General features: G+C 39.4%; 1 protein-coding gene across 1 annotated transcript in view; it reads left to right on the forward strand.

Annotated features, from left to right (window-relative positions):
* The window catches only part of GSTCD (glutathione S-transferase C-terminal domain containing), a 137,154-nt gene extending 120,021 nt beyond the window's left edge, over positions 1-17,133 (forward strand). Inside the window, exons 9-12 of the mRNA XM_081098927.1 lie at positions 5,054-5,187; positions 7,094-7,124; positions 13,084-13,153; positions 16,036-17,133. Coding sequence (XP_080955053.1) covers positions 5,054-5,187; positions 7,094-7,124; positions 13,084-13,153; positions 16,036-16,172 — 372 coding nt within the window. The 3' untranslated portion in view covers positions 16,173-17,133. The remainder of the gene's footprint in view (positions 1-5,053; positions 5,188-7,093; positions 7,125-13,083; positions 13,154-16,035) is intronic.
* Positions 17,134-24,348: the final 7,215 nt, after the last annotated feature.

A 24,348-nucleotide genomic window follows, 5' to 3' on the forward strand; every position in this document is an offset into this window, starting at 1 on the left:
TTGGTAGTTAGATCTTGATTATAGTGGCATAATCAGATCAGGTTCACTTTTGGGTAAGACCACGTCATAGGTGGTGGTGGGTTCTATCTGCAGGCACTTACATCTGGCTGTCTTACTTCAGTAAGAATTGTGAAATGATGATGTTCTAATTTTATCATTCTGCCTTTGTTTAGTTTTCTTTAGCAACTATTTGGTTACACTGAGATGTCGTTCACATAGGAAATGCCAGATAAAACTCGTTTCTTTTCTAATATTTTCCAGTTTTCAAAGTGAGTTGGTTATCAACCAAAAGTAATGTTAATTTTTTCCCAGTATGATTATTGATTCATCAATTTAGTATTTGAAATACTTCAGTCCATTGCAGTTATTATTTTTTTTTAAATTTCTTTATTGGTTAAGGTATTACAAATGTGTCCTCATCCCCCCATTAACCCCCCCCCACCCCCCACCCCCCCACCCCCACACACACACACTCATACTCTCATTCCCCTGTTGTCCGTGTCCATTGGTTTGGCTTATATGCATGCATACAAGTCCTTTGGTTGATCTCTTCCCCTTACCCCCACCCTCCCCTACTTTCCCTCTGGGGATTGATAGTCTGATAAACAGCAGTCAGACATTGCAGTTATTATTGTCACTGATGCTCAAATATTCCCATCTTTGTTCAGTGGGAGCCGCTTGGATGTGGTCCCTGAGTCTTTATGATAAGGCTTCAGTAATATTGATAGCATCCATGCTTTCAGTATAACAGGCTGTTCCAGCTCATCTGTGAATTTCCTGCCTCATCAGCTATTTCTCTGTGGATCTCTAAATTCGTTGAAAGGAAAATGATATTTAAATTACCACAATCTAGGTACTAGAATGGTCATTGCTACTGGTTTGACCTTTGTTTCTAGGCTTCTTAGTGGTCTGAGCTAGGCAATACTGTGGTTTTTTTAAACAAGTATTATACTGATACTTCCAATTTAAATTCAGGATGATGGGATTTGAAGTTAGCCTCATTTATTTATCATATATCTCTTCTTTCTTAAGCTAAAAGAAAATCTGTTTCCTAATGACATCAGCATATTTCTTGTTTTATCCCAAAATATACCCATTAAAGTTATAAAAAAGCATAGTTTGAGAATTTTGTAACATTGTTTTTCATTTAATAATATCTTCCATAGCGATGTATATATTGCTTATTTCTTTTTAGAGTTGCAGAATACTTCATTGTGTTTATTCATCAGTCCTCTATCCATGGGAAATTGGCTAGCTTTTATTTTGTTATTTCAGATGTTGCCTCAATGAATAAATCTTTTTTATATTTTTGCCAATGTGTCCCTTGAACAAATTTTTGGAAGTGACATCACAAATTAAGCATGTAATTTTGTTTCCCCACAGGCTGGCCCATAGAGTGGCATCAATTTTTATGAATTTTGTTATTTTAATAGGTGATAAGTAGTATCCTAAAAGTAGTTTAAATACTTGTTTCTCTTATTTTGAGCATTATTAGGTGATTTTACTTTAAAACCTATATATATATATTTTTGTTTGTGAACTGTCCGAAGCTCTTACTCATTTTACCATCAGATTATGGGCTTTTTTCTTGTTCTGGAAGCTTTTTATACATTAGGAATGTTAAACCTTTGTTTATGCTATAAATTGCAAATCTTTTCACTTTGTTGTTTAGCTTTTTACCCACAGTTCTGAGGGGCTTTTTGCTATTTAAAAGGGCTCTTAAAATTTTTCACTCTGTCATATTTATTAACCTTCCCCCTTATTGCATGTGGATTTTCAGACATAGTTAGGAGAGTATTTCCCACTTCTCTTAGTTATGGAGGAATTCACTTGTTTTTGTTTGTTTGTTTGTTTGTTTGTTTGTTTAATATCTAATTTATTTGAAATTTATTATGTGTGGTGAGAGAAAAGTACTATTTTTATTTTCTATAGCTATCAAATTAACCCAACATCACTTTAGTGAAAAGCCCATCCTTTCCCTAGTGGGGGGAAATGCCACCTTGATGCCTGCTAATTGTCCCTGTTTACATGGTTTCATTGATCAGTATCTCATCATTATTTGCCTGTTATTCTGACCTGCATTTGATGACAATGGAAATTAGAAGCATGTGATGCAATAGAAACTTTTAGTCCTAAAATCCATCCTATAAATACTGCTTAGATTTAGTTGTTTTGTTTAAATGAGGGGAATAAACTCTTTTGCATGTAGCAATGGAAGTGAGAACAACAATAAAGAGAGATATATAAAAGTAAATTGTCTAAACTTTTCTGTAAGAGCCTTAAGAGGGCTTTGTGGGGAAGCAGCCTGAGGTAGTTAAGGCATGGGGTCAGGATCCTGCCCTGCTTTGTTGTGGGCACTCTTCTTTCCGGGAGCCTTAGTCTCCTCATTTTTAACATGCAGATAATAAAATCTTCCAGGGCTGTTGTGAGCATAGAAAGATTTGCGTGCAGTTGCTCAGCATAGAGCCAGTACATAATAGGCCCTTAGTGTTGGTTCTCTTCTTTCTCCCTCCATGAAAAAATGCATCTATAATTTTTGCTCTGAGATTTTCTCCAGCTACTCATGAAAATAAGAACTAGTCTTAATTTTGCTTTGCAAAGCTGATTAAATAAAAAGGGCAGATGAGAAATCAAGTTTTTACTCTCCCAATAACCCTGTAGTTGTTGCTGCCTTCCCTGGACAGCAGCCTTCCTGGGCTCTACTTTCTGAGTGAAACAGAAAAAGTGGGTGACAGCAATCATAGGGATTGTTGGCGTCTATGTAGTTGAGGGAGGCTTAGAAGGAGGAGAGAATTCAAGAAGAGGATTGAGAACAGAGCTCTTGCTTCTCTCTTCCTAGTACAGCATTGTTTTTGGTCTTCCAGTTCAAAAGGGGAATCTGGCTTATAACATTTCACATTCAGAAATTTCCAGAAAATCGTCTCTTCATCCTGAACACCTCGGCCTACCCTGAAGTTGAGAGATCTGTCCCTAGAAAGAACAATTACAATGCAATACAATTTTCTTCTGTCCAGAATGAATTGGAAATGTGAGCATTTTTTTGATAAAATGCTTTATCTTTTAAGATTCCTACATCTGATTTTCTTTTATATAGTCCTATTATGCTTTGTTTAGTCTAATAATTTTCAAAATTGTCTACTTTATTTTGTAATTAATATATATATTAATATAATATATATATGGAATTTGTTTTCAAAAACATTTGAAAATCATTTTCATTTTTTTGATGAAAGGAAAATTTATTCAGGTGCCAACAACCTGAGAAGATGGCAATGTCATGCCTTAACAACCATCTTTTTGAAAATAATTTTAAGAGTTAGTTTCTTTTCTGAATTATTGAAAGTCTATCATGACTTTAATTTGTAATTTTATTTGTTTCTTTTTAAATAAACACATCTGAAGTAGTTTATGTAATGCATCATTCAGTGTTAAGAATTGTTATAATATGAATATGAAAAGGTACTATAAAAATAGGATTTAGTAAGTTTTTACACTGCACTGATTATATTTATGTAGCATTTGAAAAAGTGCAAGTATATTTTCATTAACTTTTGCATCAGTATTATGACCTGTCATATGAACCCTAGTTTTTAGTTGACAACACTAAGGCCCTAGGAAACTGGATTTTAAGTGGCCCAGGATCATGCAGCCAACTCAGGTTCCAGCCTAGAAGAAATGATTTCAATCTAGTGCTCTCAGCACAATGCTGCAACTGAACTGAATTCATAAAAGCAAGAGTACTCGTTTAGACATGCATACATAATATATTTACCATCACGTCAGATTTTCTACTGAGTGAATCTTACTCTTCATTTACAATATTCCATTTGTAATTTTTCAACCTTGCTTAATTTTCTTAATATGAATAGTTAGCTACTTCTTTGGTGTGTCCAAATGAGAACTAACCTATATAATAAAAGCCCAGCAACCGAAATGACGGAACAACCAGAACGACCGTGGCCCCTCACCCCGGCTGGCCCCACCCCCAGCGAGGACCCCCACCCCAATCAGGGGTGTGGCTGGCCTGCAAACTGCCTGCGGCCCCTCGCCCCAGCCGGCCCCGCCCCCAAGTGGGGACTTCCACCCCGATCCTGGACCTGCATCAGGGAAGGCTGGCCAACCCCCACCCGTGGACTGGGCCTCTACCCTATATAATCCTATATAATAAAAGGGTAATATGCAAATTGACCCTCACAGCAGAACAACCAGAACGACCGCTCGACCAGTCACTATGAGGTGCACTGACCACCTCTTGGTCTCTTTCCCCGGCCGGCAGGCTCCAATCACCTGATGGTGAACGGGGAACCGGGGGTGGGTGGCAGGGGACGTAGGTGGCACTAGGCCAAGGCCCCTGCCCCACCAATCACCCCACATACAGAGGGCAACCTGCGGCGGGGGCGGGACCGGCAAGTGGGAGGGAACGGCCGACCTCTTGGTCCCTTCCCCTAGCCATTAGGCTCCAATCACCCGATGGCGAACGGGGAACAGTGGGTGGGTGGTGGCAGGGGGCAGGACAAGCTGCAGACAGCCAGGGAAGACGGCTCTGATCGCAGGCCAGGCCTAGGGACCGCAACTGTGCACGAATTTCGTGCGCTGGGCCTCTAGTTATGGAATAATACAGACAGTCTTCGAGTTACGTCGAACTTGATGTATGTCATTTTGTGGTTACATCACCATCTCTCATTTATTTATAAAAAAAAGTTCCATCATTTCGACGTATGTACATATGTGCTTTATGTTTTTTATCATTCATTTACCACAAGTAAAGGTCAGGAATTATCTTTCTTTTAAATTTCTTTTACTGTTTCACTTCATTACTGCTGTGTGTGTGCTCCATGTGAGTGGCGTAGGTGCTTATGTAGGTGGGTTCCGACTTATGGCGAAAATCACACTACACTGCCCCATAGGAGCAGATCTCCGATGTAACCCGAGGGCCTGCTGTATTCTGGTCATTTGAAATCTCTTGAGGATTCTCAGCAAAAGTATCTTTAAAAGGCACAAAAATAGCGCTGTTAGAAAGAACTTGGCGCTAAGGTCTGATTTTGTTTTCCAGGTGGCATTGCATGCCTGTGGAGTGGCAACAGACATGGTGATTGAGCACTGCATCCAAACACGGGCTGCCTTCGTCACGTGCCCTTGCTGTTACGGTTTCATTCAGAATACCTCCAAGTTTAATTTTCCAAAAAGGTGAAAGTCAGTGTTCTACTTAAGGCACAAATATGGGGATTAAACCAATGCACACTACTCTTTTGATATAAAGTTGTAATGAGACTTCAGTTATGAGCTCTTTTCCTCTTTCCACAATGGCAAGTACTGTTTATAAGTTTTACAAGAAAGAGAGGGTCTCCCCGATGTCTGCCCTTGATTTTTCTCCTGGATCAAGCTCTTGCAGAAATTTAGAAGCAAGTGTGTTTAGGAGTCTAACGACCAGAAGTCTTACAGCTTCAGCACTTCTCTGTGTACTTCTGAATGGGACTCATTCCCTCTGAGAGGCAGGAGGTGTGGTGGTTAAGTGCTTAGGGCCTGGAAGTATTTCTCCTGGTGCAAATATTGGCTCCTCATTCTTGTATAAGTTGTTTCACCTCAAGCAACTTACTTAAACTCTTTTTGCCTACATTTTTTCATCTACAAAATGGAGGTTATAATAGTAAATGACCTCATGGTTTTTGTGGGAATTGAATGATATATATGTAAAGCCCTTAGAAGCCACCATAGAATTTACACTTAATTAATATAAGCTGTTGCTAGTTACAGTAGTAGCAGCAGTATTTTTAAATACTGCCCATGGATGGTGATGATTAGCCTGCAAGTTCGACAGCCATTTTGCAGTGCTTCCTATCCCACATGGTCGGGGTGACATTCTAATTCTCATCACTTTAACTCAGCCTTTGGTGTGTATGGCATTTCACTCTCTGAGCCATAGTTATTGAGAATCATGCCAATCATTTTAACTATAGAACAGATTCAATATGTTAGTTTGGAAGTTTATCCTATAATGTGTCAAAAATGATTTCTTGATCATTTGCGTCATTACTTTTAAGAAGTTTTATAATTTAATTTTATTAGTATGTATACTTAAAAGCTTCTTATCTACATAATTTAGAGTTAAAAGTAAAAACAATAGCCTTCTTATTTTTGTCTTCCATTGTTTTGTTATTTACTACAATTTGCAACTAATTGAGAAAAAAATAAAGGAACTCTGGACAAGCCAAAAATAGACTATAACTTGCAGCTTGTTCAATAGCTGAAATTTCATGTTATTCTAAATCTACTTAGATAAAATGCATATTTTATAACACACCAAGAAATTTAAGGCTAGCAATAGAAAGATTCTTAAGAATGCTAATTTGAGTTGCTCAGCCTGCACTCTCACTTAACTGATTTTAAAGTCTCAACTTAAAGCTGCCAATCACATCTCTGTAGATATACTGACATTTGCCCCCTGTGTCATTGGAGAACCACTCCAAGGCACTATGCCCCTGCCCTAATCACTCCAAGGCCAAGTAGCAGACAATTAGGGAAGGCCCCTATGCCCCAGAGATTGCTCACAGTATTCACACTAGCCAATCCTAAGCTCGTGCACCCTGCCTTGCCATGCCTTCCCAGGGAATCTGCAATAAAGGCTCATTCCCTCTGCCTCCTGACCCCTGGTGCTTCCCCTGTGGCCCTGTGTCGTGACATGTCATCCCTCCTCTTGGGAACTGTGAGGAATAAACTGTCTTTTTAATGGCAGCCCCCTCCTGATCTGTTGGACCCTCTGCTCCTGACTAGCAATAAAACTTTCATTTGAAAACAGATTAAATCTGTGGGCACTCATGCGGGGAAGAGAAAAAAAATGACAGTGCTTCTCTAATAGTATAAACAATCTTTGAAATAACTTGTTTGTAATTAATAACAAATTGATGGTATGTTTTGCCTTTATATAAAGTCATTTCAAACTTACATAGTTTTTAGTTCAGGATAGCATTACATACGCTTCAGATAAAATATTTTTTTAATTATAATTTAAAAGTTTAGTTCCTTCAAGACTATTTCTATTCTTAATATTTGGCATTTTAAATCATGACTAATTTCTTTTTCTTTTATATTTCAGTGAACAATTTAAGAAAACTTTATCATACAAGGTAACCTTTAAAGATCTAGATGTGTTCTTAATATACTTTTTATCTTTTTTATGTATTTTCCTTTCAGATTTCTAATAGAGTATATAATCTACAGTATAGTTATATTTTAATTACTCATGAACATCTAATGTGGAATTTCTTATTGAAATCAAGGTTAATCTTTACATAGTTGACAAGTTTTTGTAAATGGTCTGAGCATTTACCCTGGATGCAAGCCAACTAGTTAGCCTGCCACAGTCTCATGGATGCTGAGAGAAGACAGGAGACTCCTGTGTCAGTGACAAACACAGCTATTGCTCACAGTGATGGGGGGAGCCAGACTATCATTTTTGCACTGACTTCCTGAGACTCAGTGCCTACAGGGCAGCACAAAAAGAGCCAGGTAACACTTATACACACACAGTGAGTTGCGTTACAGGAAAAGAAACCTGAGCTTAGGAAACCCAAATGTTTTAAGATGTAATCTTTAAGTAAGAATGCCTGCCCTTTACTCTGGAAGAAGACACTCTATAGTTTCAAGGCTGTTTCCTAAACAAACATCTTTAAAAGGATAATCTGGAAGAGAGACAAAATTATCAGTAAAAGTAAATGTTTTAGGTTTTGCCAGCCACTTACAAATCTTCCAAATATTCTACATTGTCCTTGCCTTTGTTGTAAGTTTACAACCCTTTAAAAATGTAAAAAAATAATCTTAACGTTTGAGCCGCGCAAAATCGGGTCATAGGCTGGATTGGGCCTGTGGGCCATAGTTTGCCAACCCCTGATCTGAAACAAAGGCAGTGCCTCTGCTCACAGACATGAAGAAACACAGGAGCCCCACAGAGAATTGCTTCCCAATGGCAGTCAGCACGTTACACAGCTCTGAGTTGCCAACCTGAGCAGAGCAGTTTCCAGCTTGCTTGCTTTTTTTAATAAATTTTTTTTATTTTTCAATTATAATTGACATATAATATTATAATAGTTTCAGGTGTTCAACCCTGTGATTAGATATTATATAACTTACTAAGTGATCATCTTGATAAATCTTGTACCAGGCATAGTTATTAGAATAATACTGACCATATTCCCTGTGTTGTACTTCACATCCCCATGACTATTCTGTTACTACCAATTTGTACTTCTTAATCCCTTCACATTTTCACCCAACTCCCCTCCCATCTGTTGACTATCAAAATGTTCTCTGTATCTATGAGTCTGTTTTTGTTCTGCTTGTTTGTTTTTTACATTCAATTATTGATAGATATGTCTTTATTGCCATTTTATTGTTCATGTTTCTCTTTCTCTCTTTCTCCTCCTCCTCCTCCTCCCTTCCTCCTCCTCTTCCCCCTCCTCCTTCTCCTTCTCCTCCTCCTCCTCCTCCTCCTCCTCCTCCTCCTCCTCCTCCTCCTCCTCCTCCTCCTCCTTTTACTACTACTACTACTTGTCAGAGAAGCTCTTTATATGTTCTTCAATTCTAAACGATAGCTTTGCTGGGTAGGGTAATCTTGGTTGTAGGTCCTTAGTTTTTATCACTTTGAATATTTCTTGCCACTCACTTCTGGCCTGCAAAGTTTCTGTAGAGAAATCAGTCTTATGGGAGCTCACTTGTAGGTAACTAACTGCTTTTCTCTTAAGATTCGCTTTGTCTTTAACCTGTGGCATTTTAATTATGATGTGTCTTAGTGAGGACCTCTTTAGGTTCATCTTACTTGAGACTCTGCACTTCCTGGACTTGTATGTCTATTTCCTTCACTGGGTTAGGAAAGTTTTCTGTCCTAATTGTTTTAAATAGGTTTTCAATTTCTTCCCCTCTCTCTTCTCCCTCCTGCACCCCCATGATGCAAATATTGGTACATTTGAAGTTGTCCCAGAGACCCTTTACACTATCCTCATTTTTTTTTTTTAGATTCTTTTTTTTTTTTTTTTTGCTGTTCTGATTATGTGTTTTTTTGTTTGTTTTTTTGCTTCTTTATATTCCAAATCACCGTTTTGATTCTCAGCTTTATCTATTCTCCTGTTGATTTCCCTGTAAATTACTCTTCATTTCAGTTGGTGTATCCATCATTTCTAACTGTTTCTTTTTCATGGTTTCCATGTCCTTTTTATGCAATTTAATATCTCTCTAAGTTCTACTCTTCCCTTAAGTTCACCAAACATCCTAATAACCAGTGTTTTGAACTCTGCAGCTAGTAGATTGTTAGTCTCTATTTTGTGTAGTTCTTTTCCTGGAATTTTGTTCTGTCCTTTCATTTGAGACACATTTCTTCATATCCTCATTTTGGCCACCTCCCTGTGCTTGTTTTTATGTATTAGGTAGAGCTGCTGTATCTTCTGAGCTTGGTAGAGTGGTCTAATATACTAGGTGTCCTGTAGGGTCCAGTGGTACAGCCTCCCCATTCACTGGCACTGGGTACTCCAGGTGTACCCCCAACCACCAGGTGGACTGTGTACACTTCCTGTTGTTGAGTTTGATTTCTGTTGGCACATGAATGGGAGGGATTTACCCCCAGGATGATCAGCTGCAAGGACTGGTTGTGACCACCATAGAGGATCAATTGTACAGGGCCCACCCATGGAGCAGAACTTACTGCAGCAGGGCTCAGGTGCCTGCTGAGCCAACGTCTTGAGTTTGTCACTTGTGGAGGTGATTGTGTGGTGCTTCAATAGTGTCTGAAGCTGTCCACCTGGTGTGCTGGCTCTGGGGCCTCCCAGGAGGTGTAGTCAAAGGTCAGCCACCACCTGTTCTTCCCAGAGCCACCAGGCATGAGCTACACAGTGCTCTGCAGAGAGCTGCTTCTTGTGCTGGGCTTGGAGGTTGGAGGTGCCCAGGAGAGGCCAAGCTGAAAACCAAAGCCAACTGCTGCTAGTGCTGGGCCAGGAGCCATTTAGCAAGAGGTACAGGGCATGCTGAGGCCAGATGCTGTGTTTTACAAAGATTTTAGGAAAGTCTGAAGCATGAGCCAAGAAATGCTATTCATATGGGAAAGCCACTGGAAACAGCATGGGTGGGCCTACAAGCTGGTGAGGTGGTGTATCAGGGAGTCACTAGGCCAGGGTGAACAGTGATAGCCAGTTTGGTGGAGACTCAGATACAGTGCCCACCTCCCAATTCTTATCCACCACACATGGGTGTAGGACCAGCCCATTTTGAGTCTCCAACCCTCCTACCAATCTTGATGTGGCTTCTTCTTTATATCTTTAGTTGTAGGATTTTCATTCAGGGAGATTTCAGGCAGTTCTGAATGATAGCTGTTCTGTAGTTTAGTTATATTTTGATGTGGTTATTGTAGGATGCAAGTACAGCACTTACCTATGCACCTTCTTGACTAAAAGCCCCCGTTTCTAGCTTTCTGAACATCGCTATTAACTAATTAAATGATCAATAGCATGACATAATACAATCTAAGAAATGATCATGTTTGAGAGAAATGCATAAATAATCCTATTAAAAGTCGATAAATTAGATTGGATTTTTAGTTTGGTTAATTTAACTTCCGGAAAAAACTCACTAAAATATATAGTATCATTTTATATAGCAGCCTTGCCTTCTACGAATTTTCCCTTCTTCTCTTTCCAACAGTGAAATCGGTGCAGTGACCTAAAAATGTTCATTCTGCCACCTTGGCACCTATATCTCCTCCACCTGTACCTCTTAAATGCCCAGCTCCAACTCTGTCTCCTACCTCTCACCTCTCTCCAACCCCCCACCTCTGCCCACCATATACACAGAGCCTGTGGAGAAGAGAGAAACTTTTGTGTTCATGCTTTTATTCAGAATCGGCACTTTCCTCATCTTTGCGTACAGGATTTAAGTTTTCATATCCTGGGGAACTATAAGATTTGGGGGCAAAATTAGTATCCCAGAAATTTTATTTTCATAAGATTCAAAACACCTCACCTTACTCTCCCAAGACTCTGCTAATAAAGTAGAAAATGAATTGAAAAATAACCAAAAACTAGAGGCTTGTTCTAATCCCTCCTTGAGTGATGCTAGGCAAAGCAAACTCTGAGAGAACGTATAGCAGAAGCCTAGGGAAGTGAAGTCAGGTGCCACAATCTTACTGCCTAGAAAGGAAAGAAAAATTCCTAGAGGTAACAGGCGGGGCACCCAGGCTCTTCCAGAGAGCAGAAAATTCATCTTTATCACCTCTTTCTCTCACACCCCCCAAAGCTGCTTGGCCACCAGCCTTTTTGAGGGTCTCAGATGTAAATGCTCTATAGAGAAGTCTTCTTGAATACTGTGGCAAGATGGTACCTCAGTATTTCCTAACTTAACCATGATGGGTGGGCTGGCAGACAGAACTACATGGACTTAGTGCCCCAATCTCTTGAGAGTCACTGTAGAAATGTTTTCCTCCATGTTCAATTAGCCAACACAGTAGGTGAGTACCTACTGTGTGCCTCACCCTTTTGGCCTTTAACTTCTACAGGGGAGAACACATACACAGATAATTCTAATAATTTGTGTATGGTTGGGACTTATCAGGACAAGAGAAACAAACCTCCTCTGAGGTCAGGATTGCCTCAGTATTACCTATATACCTATATTTAAAATGAATCTTAATTTACAAGCATCATGAGGACAAAGGGTATGCTTTTTCTTGCCTTTTCTTCCCTTTTCTTCATGTTATATAATTCTAAATTCTGCCCTTTTTGACTTATGGAAACTTAATAAAAGTTATTTATTTGAACCATCTTATTAGTACTCTAGACATTGCCACTAAATGTTACAGAGAGCATTGAAATGTTTTTTCAAATGCATTAAAGTTGAGAAAAAGTTAACCCTTCTAAAAGACCCAGCATTGCACTCATTTCAATTACCTTATTTAAAAATGGAGGCTGCAAATTGAATGTACAGAAGACCAAGGAGACAGGTGATGAAGCTGAGTTCCACTCGTTGGCTAAGCAGACAGGTGAGATCATTTACACACTAAGAAAGTGCAGCTGTTCTGAATGAGCAGTTGCCTGGGAGCACTGCAGTCATCTTGACTGCAAGGAATCACTCACCTTTGGCTACTTGAGGATTTCAGAGTGCTGTGCAGACTCATCAGCTCTCATCCCTCTGAAGCAGTGGTTCTCAACCTTGGCTGCACATTAGAATCACCTGGGAATCTTTTTAAAATCCTGATTTCTGGGCCTCATCCTCCAGAAATTCTGTTTCTTTGTTACTAATGTTGTGGCCCCAACCCATAACAAAGAAACAGAATTTCTGGAGGATGAGGCCCAGAAATCAGGATTTTAAAAAGATTCCCAGGTGATTCTAATGTGCAGCCAAGGTTGAGAACCACTGTGAAGCCTTCTTCTCTTTTTATGAATGCACCTTTCCTGACATTGTTAAGCAGAAGCAATACTTTCCCTCCCATTCCTTCAGATCCACTTTATGCTTCCTCTTAAAGCAGAAATAAGTACACCTCCTGCAGCATTTGGAGCGAGAGGAGAGTGAGTGAGCCAGGGAAGAGTGGGGACTGAGCAAAGGGTAGAGAGAGGGGAGGGCGGGGAGTAGCCAGCACTCGGAGTGCTCCTCTCTGGAGAAAGACAGAAGCCACCGTGATCCTCTGCAGCGCCTCCTTTCCTCTGGTAGTAGGAAGAAACGCTGCTTAGAAGGTGTTTTTGGAGCCATGTTTCTGAGATTCAAATTTCATTAAAGGAAAAATGTAAATGAACTTTAGGTCTTCTAGTTTAACATTCTATAATCACCAATTGTAAGTATATTTCCGCTAAAAGCAGCTGTTAAGTGGCCCTGAGCATCTTCCGTGCCTCTGCTGCCGAGACAGCCCTTCGGATGTAGAGCTGTCTACCTGAGGGAAACGAGGTTCTGAGCACTGTGTTCTGACAATGTGCTTATTTCAGAAGCACTATTTGTGCAGCGCTTTATCCAGTTAATGTAGAACTCTAGAAAAATGAGGTCGTTTTAAAAAATATGTTTAATTTTGAAGCAAAAGGTTAAAACAAACCCACATTCTATTGCTTTCTCTTTTAGGAACACATGATCCTGTGCCGATTTGCAGATCAGACAGCTGTCCAGCTTCCACCCCAACGAAGGCTCATAGGTATGTGTTTTCACCGCAGCTGCTGAGCAGAGTACGCGGCTGCAGGCCTAGGAATGAATGGAGCGACTCTGTACGGGAAATATTGGTTCATTTATCAACAAGAAATTAAAGATTATTTTCCCCAGAAAACTTAATCCATATTGAAAAAGGCTTTGCAACAATAACAACGCTTTATCCCATTTTTGTTAATAATTAAGTTAAATACATATTTAATGTTAGTACATTGAGTAGCATTATTGTTAGATCTTTTACTGTTACAAACAAACTGAAGGACCTACCAAAAGCCCCATAAGAAAATAAAAAAGATCAACTATGCGCACCAAAACTGATGGGTTGAAAACGTATGAACAAGGATGGTATTGTCCTTCTCAGAAAAAAAGAGGTGCTTGTATATTATTAATCATAGACCAATATGTTTGCATTTATAATGTTAAGTATTGCCTAAATGGAAATGCCTACAATGGCACTTCAAGTTTAAGTGATAAATGTATCCAAGACTTTGCTTTAGGAAAAGAAATGACATGTAGAAGGACAATGGCAGCTAACAATTATTGAACATTTAAACACTGTGCTGAGTGCCCTCCACCCATTATCTTAGTAAATTCTTATAAACATATCTATGGGATGTGCACATACTACTATTTATATTTTAGAGACAAGAGAACTGAGACAAAAACTTGCCCAGGCTCCTTCATCTGGTAGATGTCAGAGCCACCCTATGAACCCAAATTATTTGATCCCAGCCACGAAGCTCTTGTCCATTTTTGCCCACCAGTGAGGGAGTCCAAAGTTAGGGCTTCCAATGACTGAGTAGAATCCAAACTAGTCTTAACAATTACTTAGAAAAGCCCCACGTTGGAGACCATCCTGGTCTGGAAAACAGATTACATTTCTTCGTTTCTTCGGCAGAGTGCCAGATGGAGTCATTAGCTTTCATCAGGGGCCATGTTATATGAGAACTAGTTGCCATTAAACTCTGCAGTCGAAGTCAGCATAGCAAGATAGCCACCGTGGAGAGGCATTGGAGACCTGAAGCTGAAGGAACAAGTGATTTCCTTCTCTTTCTCACACTCTGGTGCATAAACATGGAAAAAAGCTTGCTCCTTCCTGCCTGCCACCTCTCTCTCTCTTCCTCCTCCCCTCTTCCTCCTCCTTTTCCCATTCCAACACTTTGAGTTAGTTGAATGTACATTTGATGTATAGTCCAATACACATACTGAGGTCTAATATACATATATATGAATTACGTTTTATATAACTTCACCGGACTCAGAGAAGACATCACTGGTGTGCTGGGTAGGGGTGCACATGGTGACGTTTCAGGCATTAAACCGGAAGGGAGTGGTTGGAAGGTAAGCTGCTAGGACGAGAAGCATTTGGAGTGATTAGTGGAAGACCAGGAAAGTCAGGTTCAAAGTCAGACTCCATCAAATGTCTACATCTGTACTTTGCACAGGTCATATTTTTGTTCTGTGAACATTTTAGGAAGCTTCCCAGACCCTAAAAGGTAGACTTCCAACAACTGCATTTCAGTTGTAAAGATACTGCCTCAACATGTGAACATGAGATTCTGGAAAGGGATCAAAGCCAAGGCTAAATGAGCTGTGGTGTAAACCCAGGGTGGGTACTGAAGGAATGTAGGGCATCCCATCTGACAGAGAATGTTTCATTTAAGTTGAAAAGTAGATGGAGGTGGGAGGGGGCATTTACAGAAGTCTTAGAGGAGGAACCATAGTTTAAGGGGGAAAAGTTAGCCATCTGGCTGTTGATGAAGAGGGGTGATTTAGCCTAAATGGAATCCTAGACATCTTTCTTTATATCACTGTAAGACAGTTAATCTTTTTTGGCATGAGCCTTTTAAGGAAAATATACAAAATATTTTAAAATGGAATCTCTGGTTGCCAATTCTTCCTACTGATTTCACCTTCCAGTCTTTCTGTGAGGCTTCTTCTGTCTTCCACTGAAGAACTGTTCCATTTCAGTTTCTGTCTTCACTTCTGAAGCTTTCGTTTAGCAGAATCAGCTGCCTTTTAAATACATCCATTAGAAATAATGCTTAGGTACCATTATAATTATTGAGGAAAAATGGAATGAAATTCTATGGAGTCAGTAACCTTTTTCTGAATTTAAAGAACTTGAAAGTCTAAAAGCCATAACTTTTAATATATTCAACCCCAAATCATTTTTTTCCTGGGCTACTTTTGAAATAGATGTCTGCCAAACAAACACAAATTCACTGCTTTACTTGCCAGTCAGGTTTCCTCTTGTTTTGCAAAGGTTACAAAGAAAATTGAATACCACTATTTCATATGTGTACAGGAGCTCTGAAAATTAACACTATATTACACTCAGCATTACACATCTACCTGAAATAATCACACAATTTAGAATTTTCACAAATATTTTCTATTTCTCACTTCTTTATTGTCCTAAAAACTCCAGGTGCAAACTGCAGCATTCTTTCAGATGGCCCTCTGTTCGCATGTCATTTTAGATATGAAAAGCAGATATTGTTTGTTTCACAGTATGACAGATGATGTGTTCTCATAGGGTATGGAAGAGGAAAGGTCTTTACATGGATTTTTAATCAAAGTGGGAAACAGAATCTGTAGTTTTTATTTGAGATTTATTTATAAACATATTTTAGAAGGTTAACATTATTTAAATTACTAGTGGAAACAAATCTCAGACATGTTATACATTTGTTTGTTTTCTCTCCATACTGATCAAGAATTAAATGGAGAGAGACACTAAACAGGACGTGGGGCAAACAGCATTCTCCATACACCTATAGATTGTGTCACTGTATAGGGTCCCTTAAATGAATTGAAATGGCACTGTTAACTGGACGGTATCTCATGATACCTTGGGCTGTATTTCAGGAAAGCAGTGCATGTGCCTGGTGGATCTGGACCGAGCAAGAGCTGCAGAAGAGCGTGGCTACTCCGTTCAAGTGATATCCATGGAGCCAGAGAGCTGCTCTCCCAAAAATAACATGATCGTCGGCGTCCCCATTTAGAATAAGATATTCCCATTTGATGTTTTGCCATTTGTCTTCATGATGAAAGCCCAGTGGCATTCAGGAGGTTCTTGGCACAAGTAGGAAACAGCATTAGCCATCTTGAACCTATTGTGCTCAGGAAGGAAAGCAGCAGGGAAATCTTTGAAGAAAGATGGCCTGCAGAGCATCGCAAATGCTTTTATAATGTGTGATTAAAAGCCACTGGTTTTCATAGTGAGAATGCGCTGAAGTCCTGGCTGCCAGCAGAATAATACTCTCTAGTTGAGGTTCCATCGCTGGAATAACAATTTCCTTCTCAGTTCACAGCTTTTCTGATCTGGCTAATGTGGTGTTCAATTCAAAACAATGCACGTGTAGCTTTTATAATCACGTAGATACCCCAGTAGAGCCCAAAATTCGACTCAGTGGGGTTTGTGTGTTTGCTTTATATGTCTAACAAGAGTACTTTTTCTATCATTTTTTAAAAAATCTAGTCAGGTAATTACAGAATGATTGAACTTTTAAGCTGGGGTGAGTGGGATTTGTACCTTATTTCATATACTCAATTTAAATATACTTCCCATAAATCGCCTAATGAAATCATCTCTGGTTCAAACATTTTATATGAAGACATTATAATATAATTGTAGTATATTTTCCATTATGGGCATATGTAATTTGGACATAAATTCTAACTAATCAGTAAATACATTAATTAATTATTGAAGATCCATTATTTTCAAAACTCTGAAAAAGATTACTGAATTAGTTAAGTTCTTTATATCATAATGGTCACAGGATTTGTTTTTCAGATATCAGTCATATTTGAGGGGTATAACTTATTGAGTATAAATCAGAGGTGGGAGAAGTATACGTATATAAGCTTATTTGAATAGTTCTCTCTACCCAAATTCTTATTCCACCAGCCAAAGTTTTGTGTTTTTTTTTAAAATATATTTTATTGATTTTCTACAGAGAGGAAGGGAGAGAGATAGAGAGCTAGAAACATCGATGAGAGAGAAACATCGATCAGCTGCCTCCTCCACATCTCCCACTGGGGATGTGCCTGCAACCCAGGCACATGCCCTTGACCAGAATCGAACCCGGGACCCTTCAGTCCGCAGGCCGACGCTTTATCCACTGAGCCCAACCGGCTTCAGCCCAGCCAAAGTTTTTAAGGATGGATGGCATGTCCTTTCAGTCTGCTTTTTTAAAAAATATATATATATTTTATTGAATTTTTACAGAGGGGAAGAGAGAGGGATAGAGAGTTAGAAACATCAATGAGAGAGAAACATCGATCAGCTGCCTCCTGCACACCCCCCACTGGGGGTGCCTGCAACCAAGGTACATGCCCTTGACTGGAATCGAACCCGGGACCCTTCAGTCCGCAGGCCGATGTTCTATCCACTGAGCCAAACCAGTTAGGCCTGCTTTTTTTTTTTTTGTTACATATCCTAAGCTATTCCATTTTAGATAAGATTTAATTCATTATTGTTGATGGTTTCAACTCTGTATGACATACCATGAGGAGAAAGGTCTTTAGTAAATAAATCTTTTATCACTGTGGGTTTAAATACAGGAAAAATTTATGGGAGTGGGGGGTGTACTCTTGTTTTCTGGGATGAAATTGGAGAAAAGAATTAATCATCAGCCCTGTGTAGTCATTTGCACCTATAAACACACTATGCTTTTATCCTCGCCTTTTTAAAAATTAAGGTATAATTTACAGACAGTAAAATAACAGATTCTAAGTGTTTTGTTCGAGAGGTTTTGACAGCTGTGTACACGGTGCAACTGCCACCAATAAGCTATAGAACATTTCCATCAGCCTAGAAAGTTCTCGTGCATCCCTTTCAATTCAATATCCTTCACCCCAACTGCAACCACTCTCTCATCCTTTCACCCTTCATATGTCCGGCCTGTTTTTGTCCTTCAAATAAATCAAGTCATTTCGTATGTAGTCTTTTGTATCTGACTTCTTTTGCTCAACAGTATTTTTGAAAAATATTCACATTATTGATATATTTTGATACATTTATATAATGGAATACTGTGTTACAGCTACATAGTATTCCATTATATAAATGTATCAAAATGTGTTTACCCATTCTCCTGTTTGTATTTATTTGGATTGTTTCCATTTTGAGGATATTATGAATGACGCCTGTGAATGTTCTTGTACAAATCCTTTTATGGATATATATTTTTATCTCTCTTGAATACATACCTAATAGTGGAACTGCTGGGTCATTAAATAAATGAATGTCAGTTGCCAAACAATTTCCCAAAGTAGTTTTACCATTTTATATTGTCAGTCTTTTTTATTTTAACCATTCTGGTGGATATGAAATGGTATTCCATCATGGTTTCAATTTTCATTTCTCTGATGACTAGTGATGTTAAGCATCATTTGTAAAGTGTCTATTCAAGTCCTTTGCTCATTTGTAAAATTAGGTCAATTGGGTTTTTTATTGTTGATGTATAAGAGTTCTTTATATGGTCTGGATATGAGTCTTGTCAGATATATGTATTGAGAATATTTTTCCCAGTCTGTGGCTTACCTACTCATTTTCATGATGAATGTTTCAATTTTCATAAAGCCTAACTTACATCATTTTATAATCAAATATTTTGTGTGTTCTCTCTAATAAATCTTTACCTACTCTAAGGTTATGAAGATTCTTCCTGGTTTCTTATAAAAACTTTATGGTTCTAGATTGTTAAATTTAGTAAATGTGTCTATTGAGTTTTTACATCCAGGAACATAATACATCTTATCATGTGTTTATTTAATTCTTCTTTAATTACTCTCAGCAGAGTTTATAGTTTTCAATGTAACTACTTTATTTATGATTATTTGACTAGTGGCTAGGTGCATGGATTCGTGCACATTGAAAGGAAATTAATTAGAAAAAATATTTCAGGTACATTCTGTCGACGATGCGGGCTTCTTTTGGTTTCAGAGGTACGTTTTGCCAGTAGTTCGTTTTCAGACATATTCTGTCGACCATGCTGCTTTCTTTCAGCTTCAGAATGTCAACAAAAATAATCAAATTCATGATAGGCAATGACAGATCAATACACACATGTGCAGTTGGCGCCAGTGAGAGCTTTATATATATCGTGCATGCGCAAGTCAACATTTATTTTTAAATTGCCAGTGCGCGTCATATGAACTGGTCGGTCAGGCAGTCAGACAGACATAGGGTCGGTCACTCAGCCTCATAGTTTTAATGCTATTACTTTAAGCGTTTTACATGCTGTTCCCACTACCCAAAAATAAGCCTCTTCTTATCCCTCCCACTAGCTTAATCTCCTTCAGTCTTCAGTTTTTAGATTTTACCTCCCAGGGAACGCCTTTCCTGACTCCCCTGGAGTGCCTGTTATAGAGTGTGCACCATCAGAGCAGTCTTCTGCATCCTCCCAGGTACTCGAAGAGCTGCCCCCCACCAAAAGCCCATTGATGAATATAGAGAATAAAAAGGCACGTGACCCCTCTGTTCTCCCATCCTTGTTCTCAGTCATGGGATTCTCTGGCTGTGGTGGCGGTAACTAGGCAAAGACATGGGTGTTAATGATTCCTCTTGGATCATGATTTTTGTGTGTAAATCCTTGCAAGGCTTTTTCTTAGCAGGGAAGATAAAAGGTGTTGGATGTAGGCAGCAAAAAGTTTGTTGCAATGACAACAGTCCCAGAAAATGACCCAATCTCACCCCGACCCTTGTCCATAAAAAGCAAAGCTGCTCCTCACTGGTCTGCCTCAAGGTTGTAATATTAGAAGCCAGAGCTCATCTTTCATTGGCTTTTGAGCCTGGCTCAGAGAAGCAGGGTATAATCGTTAATGACTCAACAAGTTTATCTTATTTAGGGAGACAAGGTTCAATGATATTAGAAATCAAGACACAAAATGTCATATGAATAATGATAATTAAACATTTAATCTCATTCTCAAGATTTTGGCTACAAGTGCTACCTACTCTATTGTTCAAGAAAATTGACATTAATAGAACTTCCACATACTGATACCTGTTTTTCTATTGACTTTTATAATAAAACTGGTGACCCAGTGCATGGATTCATGCACATTGAAAGGAAATTAATATTGCTATTTGCCATTCTCTATAATAGAAGTGTCAGAAATGAAAGAAAATTAGTAAAATGTATATGAAAATAATATATAAATTGATAAATAAATAATAACAACATGATATAACAACAACAAGAACATGATATAAGAACAACAAAAACGTCCTAGCTGGTTTGGCTCAGTGGATAGAGCATCAGCCTGCGGACTGAAGGGTCCCAGGTTCTATTCCGGTCAAGGGCATGTACCTTGGTTGCGGGTGCATCCCCAGTAAGGGGTGTGCAGGAGGCAGCTGATCGATGTTTCTCTCTCATCGATGTTTCTAACTATCTCCCTTCCTCTCTGTAAAATATCAATAAAATATATTTTTTTAAAATGATATAAAAAAATTGATAAAAACAATGACTGATAAATTGATTAAACTTATTCTAATATCTCCCTGTATACCATATCTTATAAAGAGGTAATATGCAAATTGACCATCACACCCTCGCACAAGATGACCGCCCCCATGTGGTCACTAGATGGCCGCCACAAGATGGCCAGCAGGGGAGGGCAGTTGTGGGTAATCAGGCTGCAGGGGAGGGCAGTTGGGAACGACCAGGCTGGCAGGGGAGGGCAGTTGGGGTCAACCGGGCCTGCAGGGGAGGGCAGTTGGGAGCAAGATCAGGGATCGGGCCTAAACTGGCAGTCGGACATCCCCCGAAGGGTCCCATATTGGAGAGGGTGCAGGCTGGGCTGAGGGACACACCCCCCCCCCAAGTGCACGAATTTTGTGCACCAGGCCTCCGGTTAAGAAAAAAACACTTTCAGAGTGCTTGACTAATTTCCCTTGTGATGAAGTATATACAACTTTACCTTTAATGTCACACGCTCTTCGAACTCGAGAGAAAGCAACATATAACTGACCATATCCGAATACAGGTTCAGGCAGGAATATTCCTACTCTGCCTAGAGCTTATCCTTGTGATTTATTAATAGTCATCACAAATGCTGGCATCATGGGAAACTATCTTCAAATTAATTTAAAAGGGAGACCAGTGTCAGACAGGAACAAATCAATTCTTGGAATCAGAACAACCTCTCCTAGTGCAGAGCCTGTTAAGACTTCAACTTTATGTTAGTTTGCAATCTTTTGATAATAAATTTAGTGCCATTACAAAGACCCCATTTACTATTAAGATTTTTCAGTAGCTTGATGATTGCACCTACTTTCAATTTTATGACATGGCATTCCCAAAGGAGTAATACTATTAAGAAACTCAATGGGAAAATTTTCCTTTTTGGCATCATCCATTGAATCGATGGAATCATCACTCAAATAGGTGTGAAATCTCCATTGAGTATATCCAAAATTTCTTTAATTTATGAATGTGCTCATTTTTAGGACAAAGAATCACACGTTTAGGTATATTTTTAATATTATCTATAGATATACTATTTCCAAAGGTATCTTCAATAATAGATCCATTATAAATCATTTCACAGGGAATTTTAATAATATCTATTCTGAGGGCTTTATATGTTTCACGCAGCACGAGTCAATGTTTATTATCAAAATGCCACTGCACGTCATATGTACAGCTGGTTGGACGGACTGATGGCCAGTCACTTAGCCTTTTATGTATATAGATCACACGTGTTTGTGGAAGTGATATAATGAAATCATAATAAAGAAGGCAATACAGTTATAATTACTTTGTTTAGACAGACTCTCAATGCAAAGTACTTGAGAGTTTTTTAATAGATTTTTTAAAATTTACACCAGAAATACACATCATTGAAGAAAAACGAGAGGACGTAGCTAAACAAAAGGAGGAAAAAATTTTTAAATCACTATTAATACTTTCTTGTTTACCTTCCTAGACTTTGTTCTACACACATAGACACACAAAATACACACATGAATTAACAAACCCTAATAGTTTTTAATACTTGCTAGGGCTAGGTACTATTCTAATCCCTTTATAAATAATAACCCAGTTAGCCTTTTAAGCCATTTAATCCTCATAATGTCCCTAAAAGCTGGATATCATTAGTAATCCCATTTTATAGATACTAAAGCCAATATTTCATAGTAAGAGCAGACTCAGATTTGAACCCAGCCAGAAATTGGCACAGCTAATATTTGAATTCAGACTCCATAGCAATCTTGCTGGGATATGCTATGGTAATAAAATATCTGTGCCTTTTGAAGTTCTACACAGAAAGATGCATTTTTCTCACTCGTACTATATCTACCTACCTAACTTAGCGCTGACTCGACTCTACATGCTCTTCACACCTGACCCAACAGCCCCTATCAGGAACATAGCTGGCCTCACGGCAAAGGAAAAACAGGCACAGCAAACTTCCAGCTAGTAGAGATTCTCCTCAGATGTGATGCACTTCACGTCCCTTGTTTTGTTGACAAAGTACATGCCCACCCCTCCCCCACCCCAAGTATAATGGTAGGATGTATAACATTGGTGGAAAAGGGGATACAGATAATTACAAAAAAATAATAAAATATGCCACCAACAATGTAGTTAGAAATGAAAGAGAGAAAAAAGGATGACTAAGGCAGAAAGAAAAGGCCACTGCCTCTTCCAGTTTAGAAATAGAGACTCTGAATGCCAGTGCCCTCGTGGAGGGCATTTTATCAGATCTATCAAAGCATTTCCTGTCATTGCTCTGTGGAATTTTCACACTTTCAGAAAAAATTTTCCAGAGAAACAAAGGATTTATTGTTGTTATTATAGAAGGCTGGAGAAACTTCCATTAAGTGGAGTTTCAAAACTGCAAATGTTGCCTCATATTGTTATTGGAGAATTTCATGGGCAGAAGTTTTCCAATACTAGTGGGAGTGGGGGTTGGGGGGCACCACTGAGTAAGCAGTTGTAGTCCATCAGTCCATTGTGTGTGGGCTCCACATGCCCTACGGTGCTGAGCGAGAGAGCCCACACCCTGCAACCAGCGTCCCAGGGAGCAAAGAGAGGGAACGCCCTTTGTTCAGGAGCTCATGTATTTTAGGTTCCATGCTCTTACCTTACGGTTGCCGTGCCTATTCTGGCCAGTGCCCTGTTCCCAGGTTTGACTGACAGGCAAACACTCTATGTCATTTAGAATTTCCTGGGCATGTATCTATTCTTCCTTTGTCCAGGCCCTTCCCCCAGAATCTGCAGGGAATAGACCTAGAGAGCATTAAAATGCAGCTTTCTGGCATGCTTTTTAATTCATTAATAACCGGGTTAGTGCCCAACCGGTTTGGCTCAGTGAATGGAGCATCAGCCTGTGGACTGAAAGGTCCCAGGTTCAATTCCGGCCAAGGGCATGTACCTTGGTTGCGGGCACATCCCCAGTGGGTGTGCAGGAGGCAGCTGATCGATGTTTCTCTCTCATCGATGTTTCTAACTCTCTATCCTCCTTTCCTCTCTGTGAAAAATCAATAAAATACATTAAAAAAAATAACCGGGTTAGTTATAATGGTGTCAATATTATTAAAGTGCTTGACCTATAATGTCAAATATTCCTTTAGGAAAGTATGAGTTTACACTCAGGTATGTATAATTATTTATGTCCCCATACCCTTGACCAATACAGGTATTTCCAGATTTTTGTTTTAATCTAGACCAAGTTGATGGGCAAAAATTCTATTTTGTTTTGATATTTATTCTGAGCTTAGGCACATGATTACATACTTTTTATATATTTACTAGAATCCTGATTCACGAAATTTGTGCAAGGGTTTTGGCCCTCAAAGCCACAGCAGCTTGCCTTGGCCCTCCCAGCCCCAGCTTCATCTGGAAGGTTGTCCGGAAGGATGTCCGGTCTAATTAGCATATTATGCTTTTATTATTATAGACTAGAGGCCCGGTGCACAAAAATTTGTGCACTTGGGGCGGGGGGGAGGAATCCCTCAGCCCGGCCTGTGCCCTCTCGAAGTCTGGGACCCCTCGGGAGATAATGACCTGCTGGCTTAGGCCTGCTCCCGGGTGGCAGAGGGCAGGCCCAATCCCTAGGTGCAGCCCCTTGTCAGGCTCAGAGCAGGGCCGATTGGGGAGTTGGGGCGCCGCCCCCTGTCATGCACAGAGCAGGACGGATTGGGAGGTTGTGGCCCCGCCCCCT

The sequence above is a fragment of the Myotis nattereri genome (genome assembly GCF_964212035.1).
Source record: "Myotis nattereri genome assembly, chromosome: 1".
Lineage (NCBI taxonomy): Eukaryota > Metazoa > Chordata > Mammalia > Chiroptera > Vespertilionidae > Myotis > Myotis nattereri.